Below are 14,321 nucleotides of genomic sequence, written 5' to 3' on the forward strand. Positions count from 1 at the left end.
AGCAACCATGTGGTTGCTGGGATTTGAACTCTTAGTGGGTGCTCTTACCCACTAAGCCATCTCACCAGTCCAAAAATGGTAGCTTTTTTTGTGTGTAACCCCAGACGTTGGGGAGCTGAGTCCTATCTGGGTTACAAAGAACCTGTCTCAAAAATAATTACCTAGGGCTGAAGAGATGGCTCAGCGGTTAGAAGCACTAACTACTCTTCCAAAGGTTCCGAGTTCAATTCCCAGCAACTACATGGTGGCTCATAACCATCTGTAATGGAATTTGATGCACTCTTCTGGATGTCTGAAGACAGCTATGGTGTACTCAGCTGAGCATGCAGCTACATTGTTGAAGTGCTTGTTTGGCATACATATAATCCGGGGTTCAATCCTCAACACAGAACATAGTAATGTTCCAGCACAGGAAACATAGGTGGAAGAAGGATTGTCATTCTTGGCACGAAGAGTTCAAGGAGTAAGAGATCTTGTCTGAAAACACCTAGATGTATAACAAGAAAAATACAAAGTTCCTGGCAAACTCCACAAACCTTTATTCGATTTTGCGCCTACTTTTCTGAAGTCCCAATAACCACTACAAAGCGAGAGAAGAAAAAAAACACTAGAGAGTGAGTTATTTCGCTTTAGTTTTTGGGAGTTTTATGAATGTATATATTTATATTCACCGGTCCCGACCCCCGCCCAACTAAAAGGTTGGTTTTTTTTTTTTTTCCACCTCGCTGATTCCCACACTGATTTTATAATCGCTGGCTCCGTTCGCAGGTTTTATCTTTATTCAGCTTCTTCACCTCTGCCGCCCACAGAGACCAGGAGAACACCTGGTTCCAAAACAAAACTTCCCAGCTGCCAAAGATCCGCACTCCGCCAGAACCGGTCAACGCGAAGACCTTTCTGACCAGAGTCCACATCCGGTGTGCAAGAAGTTTTGCAGAGGTGCTTCCGCAGCAGTGCATTCTGGGTTATGCAGTCCTGGTCTGATCACATCGTCTTTGCAGACTTGTAGTTCTCAGTCGGGTAACCAGAAAGGCCCGATCAGAACAGTCATAAAGGAAGGGAAGAGTGATCCTACGAGATCACTCGGCTTCAGAGCTGTCCGGCATGTCCGTCCGTCAGGTTCGCAGCAGAAGCGGAAGTAGGTATGAGGTGAGTCGGGGAAAGGCGTGATGACGTTGCAGCCATCGGAGCGTGAGGATTTGGCGGGATTTCCGAAAGTCGCGCGCCCAGCCGAGATTGGCGCCTGGGCAAAGCCGAGGTGCTCCCGCAAGTGTGGCCAGGAGGACTGAAAGTCTTCGTAGAAGACCTGACAGAGGAGCTGAGAAGCGCGTTCGAGCCGGGTGACAGGAGGGAGCGTGGTGTGTGCAGAGCCGGCTGCCGGGAGGAGCGAGCTGCCCGCGGCTGCGGGACAGGTGAGTGTGAGGCGCCGGCGCACCCCTCCCATGGCCGCTCGGCTTCTTGAGTCAACTCAGGCCAGTGCTCCCGTGGCCAGCTTTGCGGATCCCCTCTACGCTGAGAAACCGGAGGAAGGCGGAGCAGGGCGACCAACCGACCGACGCTAACTGACCCACTGAATTCGTTGTGGAGAAAACCGACTTGTACTTCAAGTGTTTGTTTTGAGACCCGAGGTCACGACCTAGGCTGGGCTGGGCTCGAACTAAGGGCTGGGCCCTTAGTCTCCCAATGCTGGGATTTACAAACTTTCAGGTTCCCTTCTGTGGTCCCGACGCAGGAAGCTGAGATCAGAGAAAAGTGCTCACAGCTGTTACGTAGTAGGGCCAGAGCTAACAGATTCTTGATTACTGTAAAATGAGGGTAGTGGCCGGTAACCCTGGAGACTGAAGTAGGAGGCCCCAGAGTTCAAAGATTGCGTAAGCAAAAGACTGAAAAATAAAACACAAATTTCTAAAGAGAACCTTGGCTTGATGACTCCCCTATATAACAGTAACACTTGGGAGAGGCAGGAGGATGACAGTTTCAAGCCCATCCTGAGCTTCGAATGGGAGAGCTGTCTCAGAAAAAGGAAAAGTGAAGTACAGGGGCTGGAGAGGTGGCTCAGCCGTTAAGAGCACTTGTTGCTCTTGTCAAGGAACTGAGTTTAGCTCCCGGACCCACATGGTGGCTTACAATCAACCATAACTCCAGTTCCAGGGGATCCAGTCCTGCCTTCTGACCTCTTCTGAAGGTCCTGAGTTCAAATCCCAGCAATCACATGGTGGCTCACAGCCATCCTTTTTTTTTTTTTTTTGTTGGGGTTTTTTTTTTTTTTTTTTTTTTTTTTAACTTTTTTTTTTTTTTTTTTTTTTTTGAGATAGGTAATCCATGTGTCTTACTTTGTCAGGGTTTCTATTCCTGCACAAACATCATGAGCAAGAAGCAAGTTGGGGAGGAAAGGGTTTATTTGGCTTACATTTCCATACTGCTGTTGATCACCAAAGGATGCAGGACTGGAACTCAAGCAGGTCAGAAAGCAGGAGCTTATGCAGAAGCCATGGAGGGATGTTACTTACTGACTTGCTCAGCCTGCTCTCTTATAGAATCCAAGACTATCAGCCCAGAGATGGTCCCACCCACAAGGGACCTCTCCCCCTTGATCACTAATTGAGAAAATGTCCCACAGCTGGATCTTATGGAGGCATTTCCCCAACTAAAGCTCCTTTCTCTGTGATAACTCCAGCTGTGTTAAGTTGACACAAAGCTAGCCAGTACACCATGCTAATCTCAAACTTATTGTACCCCAGAGGATGTCCTTGAGTTTCTAATCTCCCTACCTACTTCCTAAATGCTGGGATTGCAGACATAACTACCATGCCTGGTTTTATGCACTGCATAGCTTCAAACTCAGGGCTTGGTGCATGGTAGGCAAACACTACCAATACATCCCAAAGTTGTGAGCTTAAATGTAGTCAGAGCTAAGGGTTTATTTCGGGAGTTACTTAACTTGTTCAGGGACCTGAAATCCATTTCATCTCTGATAGGAAGATAAATATACTCAGTTTCTTGTTTGCTTCGTGGTGCTGAGGGCCTCTTTTTCATCTGCTGGACAAGGACTGTTCCACAGGCTGCTGTATGTATTTCCAGCCTGCGTTTTCAAGGCTGAAAATACTGGTCACTTTTAGATTGTTGTTGCTTTATGTATCTAGTTCAAGAATTCCTCTGTTCTAAGAAGATGAAAATATTCTCTTTTGGAATTTTACTCACCCTGTAGTACAGGAAAAGCTTGGAACTTGGTGCCTTGTAAAAAAAAATTTTTTTAATCTATTTTGAATGGGCTGTCCTTGGCAGCATGCAGCCCAAAGATGTAGGTCAGACATGCCTGGGGTGTTTGTTTGTTTTAAGCTTATTTTTATTTTATGCATTTGAATGCAAACATAACACTCCTTTGTAGGGCCTGCATGGTCAGAAGAAGGTGCTGGATCTCCTAGAACTGAAGTTATAAACACATGAATTCCTTGTGGATGCTAAGAACTGAACCTGGATGTTCTCTGTAAGAGCAGCAGTTGGTCTTGACCTGTAGATAGGGAGGGCCAGCTGCAGTTCTTCAAAGTTGTGTCGGGAACTAAACTTGCAGTTCTTAATTACCCCAGAATATTTCTCTAGTGTTCACTCATACTGGTACCTGTCTGTATTTTTTAGTAATGGCTATGCAAATGCAGCTTGAAGCAAATGCTGATACTTCAGTGGAAGAAGAAAGCTTTGGTCCACAGCCTATTTCACGGCTAGAGGTATGTTCTTAGTTGCTAAGTATTTACCCACAATGCTGTAGTAAATTCTTCTACCTAATGAAAGAAATTAACCTTTACAGAAATTAAATTAGGGTTTCAGGAGGTTGTCAAGGTTTCTACAGAAAAGCATAGGATTTGTTGCTAAAGATATCTGGTCAAGTCTCTCAACAATTCTCTTCCTACTTTGTTTTCTCCCAAAGAGCTGAACTTTAGAAACAAAGGCCTAGGATCCCACAGTGGAATCTCTGTGCTACTTATACTAAGTATAAAAATGTTAATGGGGAATTAGTGGTGTAACCCAGGAATGCACATGAGAAAGGTAGGGGATCCGCCTCTCTCTCCACTGGCCCCGAAATTAAGATGGCTCAGCAATTAAGAGCACTGGCTGCTCTTCTCAGAGGTCCTCCCTGAGTTCAATTGCCTGAGTTCAATTGCCAGTATCCACATGGTGGCTCACAGCTATCTATAATGGGATCCTATGCCCTCTACTGGGGTGCATGAAGACAGCATACTCATATACATAAAAATAAATAAATACATAATAAATGGGGGGGGGTCTTTTGCGTGTATTCCTCTTAAGTCCAAACGGGTGGGTACTCAGGCCAGAGAGGGTGTCAAATCTACTGGGACTGGAGTTAGAGGTGGTTGTGAGCCTCCAGAAATGGGTTCTGGGAACTGAATTCCAGTTCTCTGCAACAGCAGCAGGCACTCTTAACCTCTGAGTCATCTTTCTAGCCTTCCATGTTTTGTTTAAGATTTATTCATTTCTTTAACAGGAAGATAAAATCAATTTTCTACCCAGTAACTTTTTAAATAGGACTTTTAAAGACACTGGGTCTAATTCTGCACAATCAAAGCTAAACACAGGTCAAGACAAAATGAGTCAGAGAATGAGAAGGAGCCAGAAGATTAGAACAGACTGCCGAAGTTAGTGTGAGGCCAAGCAGAGCAATTTAGTAAGAAACTGAGAGAAGCCAGCTTGAATCTGTCAGCTTAGAGAAGAGTTTGAGCCAGCTGAGTTGAACAAGCCAGGGAGAGTTCAGAAAGAACAAGAAAGGGTGTGAGCAAATCTCAGGCTGAAAGCATTCCAAGCCTAGATAAGGTTGCATGGAGGCCTGGGTTAACAGACAGAAGCAGTAAGCTTTCAGAGACAACAGTTACATTGAGTGACTAAAAGTTACTTTTACAGTGGGGGCATTTTCTCAATGATTAATGTGGGAGGGCCCAGCCCTGGGCAGGTGGTCCTGGGCTATATACAGAAGCAAACTGAGGAAGCTATTACACTCAAGTCAATGAGCAGTGCTCCGCCATGGTCTGTATTTCAATTCCTGTCCCGTCTTCCCTTCAGGACAGACTGCATGCTGTAAAGTGTAATAAACACTTTCTACCCAAGTTGCTTTTGGTCATGGTATTTATCAAAGCAATAAAAGCAAGTTAGGACAGCAAATATTCTACCCAGTGAGCTTCACCCTCAGCCTAGATAGTTATTTTAATTTTAAGACTAAAATTGTAGCTTAGCATGCCCTTGAATTCTTCGTGCAGATGAGGATAACCTTGATTCCTAATCCTAATTTCACCTCCTGAGTGTGATTATAGGCATATAGCCAGCCTTACCTGTCTTTTTGTGTGTTGTGTTTTATTTTTCAATTTTTAGATATATTATTTTTTGTATGTAAGTATTTGGCTTTCATGAATGTGTGCACCACCTCTGTGCCTAGTACCCAGAGAGGTCAGAAATGAGCTTCAGATCCTCCTGAAACTGGAGATAAAGGCAGTTGTGAGCCACCATGTGGGTGCTGGGAACCCAGGCTGGCCCAAAAATCATGCCTATTTCCCATGGTCCCCTTGGGGGGTGATTTTTTTTAATTAGCATATGTTAAGTTACATAATGATGTATTTTTTTTCATAATGATGTATTTTGTCATGTTATGTTTATGATGTATTTTGATCATCACCCCTGTCACCTTCACTTGCCCTAGTGATCCCCTTTCTCTTCCCACTCAGTCCCCTTCTTTTATCTGTTTCTGGTTTTTTGTTGACACAGTTTCTGGCCTGGAGCTCACTGGCTGCCTCACCAGTGAGTCTCAGCCTCATCAGGGTAATAGTAAACACTACCACATCTTACCATCTCTCCAGCCCAAAACTATTAATTCTGATAATGAAAAAGTTGATAATTTGGTGTGTGGTTTTTTTTGTTTGCTTGTAGACATAATGATATTTTGCACTGTGTAATTCAGTTGCTGGTTTCTGGGCCCCCATATCTGGTTACAATTCTTATCCTATCTCCTGCCTCAATGTTGTGTGAGCATTGCTCCCATTTCTTCTTTGAATGGTCAATAAAGCTAGACAATGAGCCAATGACTGTGCAGGAGAGAAAATGGGGCTGGACTTCCTCCATCCAGGGGAGAGGGCAGCAGAGAGAGGAGGTAGAAATTAGCCTTGGGGGAACAGTCCAGGAGACACCATGAGAAAGCCATAGAATGCAAGTATCTCGGAGATTCTGGCTCGGAAGTAGCCAGATTAGCACAGAAGATTAAAATAGAGTAATTGCTCGGTTGTTGTGTCCTTACAGATTGGTAAATAAAAATATTGTCTGTCTTAATTATTCCCAACTGTAGCTGGGTAGAGAGGAAAATTGTAGCACACTTATTAAAAAGCCATTAACAGGTTTTGGTTTTGTTGAGACAGGGGTTTTTTTGGGTTAACAACCCTGGCTGTCCTGGAACTCACTCTATAGACCAGGCTAGCCCCAAACTCAGAGCTCCACCTGCCTCTGCCTTCTAAGTGATGGTATTAAAGGCATATGCCTTTAATTTGTATTTAATAATTCATGTGTAGTCAAACTTTTCAGGGGTTTTGCATATATTAGTGATCTTCAAACACCTCTCTGAGGCATACCATCCACACTGGACAAGAAGCCTAACTTTATTCATTGTTTTTTACAGCAATGTGGCATAAATGCCAATGATGTGAAGAAATTAGAAGAAGCCGGTTATCATACAGTGGAGGCTGTTGCTTATGCACCAAAGAAGGAACTAATAAATATTAAGGGAATTAGTGAAGCCAAAGCTGACAAAATTCTGGTAAGTGTATCCACGAGATGGTGGAGAGGGCAGAGGCATTAGTGAGAATAATTAGTATACGGTGGTGTATAGTGACAACCCTTAGCCCTCGTCCTTTCTCTTGTCACCTGGTTTCCATTCCAGAAATGACTGTTGACAGTTTTTATCTTAAATTCTGATTTCCTGTGGAGAATTGCAGTATGACGGGATTTGATATAAATACTGCCAAAAACACATTCCCACCACCCCACAGTAAGGTTGTGCACCCTATAATTTTGAATGAGATCTCACCTCAGAGTTATATTTAAAATTATATGTTTATGCTGTTTTGGCATGCTCACCACATACTTGCCTTCAGAAGCTAGGAGAGGGTGTTAGATCCCCTGGAACTGGATTTACAGATGTTCTTTAGCCACCACGTGGGTACTGGGTGTCAGACCTTGGTTCTCTGATAGAGCAGCAAGTGCTCTTAAGCCATTTCTCCAGCCCCTAAAATAGGTTTATAATGTGTACAACTAAATGCAGCCACTAAAACAGTTTAGAAAAAATGTTGATGCTACATTGTAAGGTACAAGCCTGTAGTTCGAACTATTATGGGGTCTGGGACAGGAAGTTGGAAGCTAGTCTCTGCTTAGGAGTGAGTTCATGTAGGCCAATTTGACCAACTTAATTGCGTGAGACCCTGTCTCAGAAATAAAATGTAAAACGAGAGGCTGGGTACGTGTTTCAGTGGAAAGAATTGCCTAGCATGTGCTGGGCTCCAGTTAATTATCAGTACCACCAGAGAAAGAGAGAGAATGATATTGGTAAATGTTGATATAAAAAGTCACATGGTGACCTCGCATGCTCAAAGTCATAGGTTCCATCCCAACATCTAAAATATCAAGGTAACAGTATACATCCATGCTCTCTCTTAATGTTTTTATCAGCCTATATTAATATGTAATATTTCAGAGGGGTGCAACAGTGTGGAGGGTCTGAAGGGATGCTCACGATTAAGAGCTTATTCTGACCTTGCAGAGGACCTGAGCTTAGTTCCCAGTGCCTATGTCAGGTATCTCACAATTCTTTAAGCTTCTATACAGAGATTTGTTAGAGGGCTACCAGTGTGCCTTTTGTGGCCTCAGGACAGATGTGGGAGAAGAAACTCAAACATGAGACAGTTCTCTGCCAAGTATAAGTTCTCTGCCAGAGGCTCCAGCCCCACCCCGAAAAATCCTACTTTTTATTCACACGAGAATTGTGGAGCTTTGTTTTAAGGTTAATTTTTGTCTTATTGAACTAGTAAGCAAGCCAACTGATTCCTTTTCAGACTTAAGAAAGCCTATGGGTATCTGGGCAGAGGTGTTAGAAGAGAAGGAAGGGGAAATGGAAAGCACACTGGTGGCACACACCGTTAATCCCAGCTCTGAGGAGGAGGCCTTGTCTCAAAAAATAAAATAGGGAAGGAAGGGAGAAAAGAAAGAAATTGAAGGCAAGCATGGTGATATGCCCCTGTAATCTCAGCAGTCTGGCTTTGTGTAAGTTCATATTGACATTCAGATTCTACATGCATCACACATGGGTGATTTTAAGATGTATTTTGTCTTATGTGTATGAGTGTTTTGTTTGCCTGTATATATGTGCATCATGTCTTGTGCCTGCAGAGGTGAGAAGAGGGTGGTGGATCCCTGGCACTGGGGTCACCATGTGGGTTCTGGGAACTGAACCTGGGTCTTCTGCAGGAGCAAGAACTCTTAACCACTTTCCAGTTAGTTATTGTGATTGTTGCAAAGCTTTATTTACTTTTATATGTGTATGAGTATTTTGCTTACATGTATTTAAGTGCACTATGTGCATGCCTGGTGCCCGGGGAAGTCAGAAAATGGCGCTAGGTCCCTTAGAACTGGAGTTGTGGACAGTTGTAAGCCACTGTGGGAGTCCTCTGCAAGAGCAGCAAGTGCTTTTCTCCACCGAGCCATTTCTCTAGTTTTATTGTCCCATTATATTAAGACTTTTTTTTCAACCTAAAGTGGAGTTTTTGTTGCTAAGGTAAGGTGTAAATGTTATTTGTATATACTTGGAAAGTAATCAATGGGCAGAAAAGCTGTTGATGGCATCCTTGGTTACAAGGCTGACAGGAAGTGAGGTGTGAAGACATGCTGCATTGTCTTTAAGCTCCTGTGGTTGTGCACTCCTGTCATCCCTGCACAGGAGTGTTTCCTGTTGTGCTCCTGGGCTTGGCTTACAACACATGTAGGTTGAACATCTCCACTGCAGAAATAAGAGGTGAAATGCACAGAAGTCTGATTTTTTTTTTTCTTTTATCAAAAACCTCATACTCAAAAAGGTTCAGATTTTGGGATATTTGAAATTTTCAGTGAAGGATGTTCAACTGGTAGTCTGCCCAAGTACCCCAAGATAGACAAAAATCACAGTCTAAAGCATTTTGGGTTCCAACTTTCCCAGATAGTGGGAGTTCTTTACCTGTATTACATTACTAGTTTAACTTGTCTTACTTTTCCTAGACTGAGGCAGCGAAATTAGTTCCAATGGGTTTCACCACTGCAACTGAATTTCACCAACGCCGGTCAGAAATCATTCAGATTACTACTGGCTCCAAAGAGCTTGACAAATTGCTTCAAGGTATAGTGATCCCTTATCCTATTTTATAAACCCTAATTAATTAACACAGCTGGTAGGTCAGAGCAAAACCAGATTATTATATAGAATTCTTCTTAGGTGAGAGTACTACATAGAGAAGTATGAACAGTCGATTTCTTCAGGGCTCTGACTGGCTGATTCTCTAGTTTTGCTTTTGCAAGGTTTCTTAGTTTAGGTTTTTGTTTGTTTTGAGTGGGTTGTTTTTCGTTTTGTTTTGTTTATGTTTCCCTGGCTTGTGTCAACAGATCTAAGATTCAGGCTGAATTGAATGTATTTTGGATTATAGGAATGTCAGCTTCTCATAGTCAGTTTATTATAGTTGGGAAGATGGTAACCCTGGAGGAAGCTAGGTGAAGTGTGCCTAGATCTTCCTTGTATATTTCTTTGTAACATTCTACAAATGTAACATTTTTAAAATAAAGACATTTTTATTTTTTAATTGTTTTTTAATGATTTTAGAAATTGATTCAGGAGCTAATGATACACTTAAATTCCCTGTCTTTTGTCCCTGTATTCCAACTTCCAGGATTTGAGATTATAGGCATTAGTTAGTCATTCTGGCTCTGATTTCTAAAATATGAAAATTGCCTGTAAATTAAATAACTTTTGGCTTTGTTTTGTTTTGTTGAAACAGTGCCTTGCTTTGTAGCTCCGACTATATATTAAAGAATAAGTTCCCTCTGAGGAAATAAGTATTATGTGTATACTATATGTTATGTATTATTTGTTTATTTATTTTAAAATTCTAATACAAGATTGAATTTCGATGACTGGTTACAGCAAGTGGCTGCCTTACAACCCTGATGACCTGAATTCAATCCTGGAACCCACAGTAGAAGGAGATGACCCATTCTCCAGAGCTATCCTCTGCCCTCTACATGTGAGCTGTGGCACATGCCTGCCCACGTTCACACATGCCATACACACAGTGCAATAATAATAGATTTAAAAACAAAAAGTATATGGGGAGGGACTGAGTCCAGACACTCTCGTCCTCTACCACTGAGATGCTTTCTCCTACAAACTCACAGAGACCCCACTGCTTCTCTTCTGTAAGTGCTGGGATTTAAAGATAGCGCCACCTTGTCTGAATGGTTTGAGCTTTTGAAACATAGTTGTCCTCATTGTTGAAAAGTTAAGTTTGGTTCTTGCTGTTTTTTCTAGTTATTTGATTATTTACTTTTTCTTCCTTCTTGGGGCACAAAATAGCATGGGTTCAGGAATCAAACTAAAATGTGAGTGTTAACCTCTCTAAGAAGATCCCTTTCCCTCCAGTACAGCAAGGGCTATAGAGACCGTGGCTCATGCCTGTAATCCCAGCACTTGGGATGTGGAGGGAAAGGGGACAGATGTTTAATGTTGTCTTCAGCGATGGAATAAGTTTGAGGTTAACATGGATTACATAAACCGTGTCTCATAAAAAATAAAGGAATTTTCATTTCTAATATTTACTTATTACTGGATTAATGGATTAAATAATATTCCTGGTGACAATTATTTAATGTACCTATGCCTGTTTTCTTCAAGATGAGGATGATAAGACTTTATATCTCCTAAGCTTTTAGAACAGCATGAATGTTACATTTAAGTACATTGAACAAGGAAGGAGTTCACAAAGAATAGTAAATACTGGGTTATATTAAAACTGCTGAGGCTGTTGGCTTTTCTTGGTTGAGCTCTGTAACTTCATTATGGTAGCAGTTACTTGAAGCTGTACATGCAATAAAATTGCCTAAAAAATATAGCAACACAAATGAGTGCATATAGAGGGATATGACCATACTGAGAGCTGAAGGGATGTAAGGTTAACCCTAGGAAACTCAGCAATGAGTGCCCAGAACCTCCTATGTACAAGTAACCTATACTTATTTAAAAATAAGTGATGGCTTTTAGTTATTTTTATTGTTTTTGATTTTATTTGGGGCGATATTGGGAGTTGACTCTAGGCTTTTTTATCTAAGTAGGATTCTGCCATTGAGCTACACACCCGGGCCCCAGGGACTTGCTGTATTGTGCAGACTGGTCTTGAACATCCTGTGTTGCCCAGACAGGCTTTGAACCTTACATCCTTCTGCTTCATCTTCCCACATAGCTGGCTTACAGGTGTGCACTAGTGAGCCCAGTCAGAAAGAAAAGAAATTTACAAATTGCTGAATATTGAAATTAGGCGTTTAAATTATGTAGCATCTCATGTGCTCTATGAACATTTCAATGAATGTACTTTCTAAACAGTTATTTTATGTGATGTACTTTTTAATTTCATAGGTGGAATTGAGACTGGATCTATCACAGAGATGTTTGGAGAATTCCGAACTGGGAAGACACAGATCTGTCATACACTGGCTGTTACATGCCAGGTAAGTTGCTAGGTTCAGGCTGATCAGATCAACAAGTAGTTATGAGATTCCTTGTGGTTGCTAGGAATGAAACCCCAGTCCTTGGAAGAGTAGCCAGTGCACTTAACTGATAAGCCATCTCTCTAGTTGCACAGTCTACACTTTATGTCTCAAAAAAATACATGTATGACAAGAATAACCTGACAGAATTCATTAAATACTGTATCTGGTGTTTTTGAATAAGAATGTTTTCTCTGTAACTTTTTAGTTCGTGTGTGTGGCGTGTGTGTGTGTGTGTGTGTGTGTGTGTGTGTGTGTGTGTGTGTGTGAGGGGCACATGCCTATGAACACTTAGAGACCAGAAGGTACCTGGTCTCTTCCTCTATTGCTCTCCACTTTGCTCCTGTAAGGCAGGGTCTCTCACTGGACTTACAGCTCCTATCTTTTGGCTAGACTGGCAGTCAGCAAGCCTGGGTTATCATTCTGTCTCTGTTTCTCATAGCACTAGGATTGCAGATTCCTTTGAGAATATACCTGGCTTGTTAAATTAGTCCTGAGATACAAATTCAGGTCTTCAGGGTTGGTATCGAGCATTCCTAACCACCTCGCCAGCCCCTCCCCATGTTGTTTCAACAGAGATTCATGTAGAATGGATGTTGAGTACAGTATAAATATCAATTGTTACTATGGCAACCCTGCATACCATGCTAATTCTTTAAAAAACAAATAGAATCCTAGCTTGACAGTGTTTATTAAGTAGTGAGATGATCCTGTTAACACTAAACAAAGTCTTAGATAACATTCTCAGGTGCCCAGCAGCTATAGGTCTTTGTTACTTTTTTCCCCAAAGAATGTTAATTCATCAATAGTCATAACAGTTGCGTGTTAGTAATCTAAGAGCTAGAACCAGAATATGAGCGAGTGTTAGATCAATACTTAAATTCGCCCGGCGTGGTGGTGCATATCTTTAATCCCAGCACTTGGGAGGCAGAGGCAGGCGAATTTCTGAGTTCGAGGCCAACCTGGTCTACAGAGTGAGTTCCAGGACAGCCAGGGTTACACAGAGAAACCCTGTCTTAAAAAAAAAAAAATCTGTTATCATTGTTCAGATTTTCCCAACTTAATAAAATGAAACTTCACTGCATTAGATCTCTAATAATTGTTTAATCTAAGATAATCTAGAACATTTCACATTTGTCCATGAATGAATAAATGTCTGAAGAATTTATAACAGCAGTATCTTTAAAATTTTTAAGATTTATTTATTTATTTTATGTGTGTGAGTACACTGTAGCTGTACTGATGGTTGTGAGCCTTCATGTGGTTGTTGAGAATTGAATTTTAAGACCTCTGCTCGCTCTGGTCAACCCTGCTCTGGTCGGCCCTGCTCGCTCCAGTCAACTCTGCTTTCCCTGCTTCTTCTGGCCCAGAGATTTATTTATCATTATAAATAAGTACACTGTAGCTGTCTTCAGATGTATCAGAAGAGGGCATCAGATCTCATTACAGGTGGTTGCTGGGAATTGAACTCAGGACCTTTGTAAAAGCAGTCAGTGCTCTTACCTGCTCAGACATCTTGCCAGCCCTATTAAAATGTTAAGAGAGATAAAATAACATGCACCTCTATAAAATAGAGATAAATTACAATACTAAATGTTTATGGAAAACTTCTAAACTAGCCAAGCATTGGTACTAACCTATAATCCTAATGCTCAGGGTATGGTGAGTTTCAAATCAGCGTAGCTACATAGTGATTCTGTATCAAATCACCACTGAAAAAAACCAACTACCTCTAACTTCACAGTGCCTGCATCTCCAAGTGCCTGCATCTCCACCTTCTTTCTTTAAGACAGTCGTTTCGTGAACCTGGAACTCGCTGGGTTTTCTCTTGGTGCTGCAAAATTCAGCACACTCAAGTAATTGCCCTCCTCTGCTTCTGACAGCACTGGGGTTACAGTGTCTTAGAGGCACACCCTCTGCATGGAAGAGCTTGTTTATTTTGAGGCAGTGTCTCATGCTGCCAGGGATGGCCTCAAATTTACTGTATAGCTGACCTCGAACTCCTGATCTTCTTCATGCAGACATTACAAACGTGGGTCATCATTGCCAGTTGTCAAATGTTTGACCTTTGAACTGATTGGTCTTAACGTGCAGTTTTATCTCATAGTTTGGACTGTTTCAAAGCAGTCCAACTCGGACAAAACACTAACTTCGTGTGCTCCATGTCTGCTATTCACTTGTATTTCTATCAAAAGAAAATATGTCCTGTTGCCTCTAATTATCATGTTTGTTTGTTTGTTTTACTGTGTATATATGTCTAGTGTTTGTGAAAGCCAGAGTAGTATCTTGAACCCTGGAATTAAAGTTACAGGGTTGTGAGTCACCAGGTATGTCCTGGAAATGAAACCTGGGTCCTCTGGAGTACAGGCAGTACTCTTAACCAGCCATCTTATGCGTTCTGCCTGAATGTGTGTCTCTATGAAGGTGTCAGAACCCCGGGAACTAGAGTTACAGACCGTTGTGAGCTGCCATGTGGGTGCTGGGAATTAATCCAG

The 14,321-nt window shown here is 41.9% G+C and overlaps 1 protein-coding gene across 1 annotated transcript in view; it reads left to right on the forward strand.

Annotated features, from left to right (window-relative positions):
- The first annotated feature begins 1,050 nt into the window (after window positions 1–1,050).
- Window positions 1,051–14,321, forward strand: part of Rad51 (RAD51 recombinase) — a 22,865-nt gene continuing 9,594 nt past the window's right edge. The window contains exons 1-5 of the mRNA XM_021192981.2: window positions 1,051–1,412; window positions 3,637–3,725; window positions 6,671–6,808; window positions 9,295–9,412; window positions 11,696–11,787. Coding sequence (XP_021048640.1) covers window positions 3,639–3,725; window positions 6,671–6,808; window positions 9,295–9,412; window positions 11,696–11,787 — 435 coding nt within the window. The 5' untranslated portion in view covers window positions 1,051–1,412; window positions 3,637–3,638. The remainder of the gene's footprint in view (window positions 1,413–3,636; window positions 3,726–6,670; window positions 6,809–9,294; window positions 9,413–11,695; window positions 11,788–14,321) is intronic.

Source organism: Mus pahari, chromosome 3 (genome assembly GCF_900095145.1).
Source record: "Mus pahari chromosome 3, PAHARI_EIJ_v1.1, whole genome shotgun sequence".
Taxonomy (NCBI): domain Eukaryota; kingdom Metazoa; phylum Chordata; class Mammalia; order Rodentia; family Muridae; genus Mus; species Mus pahari.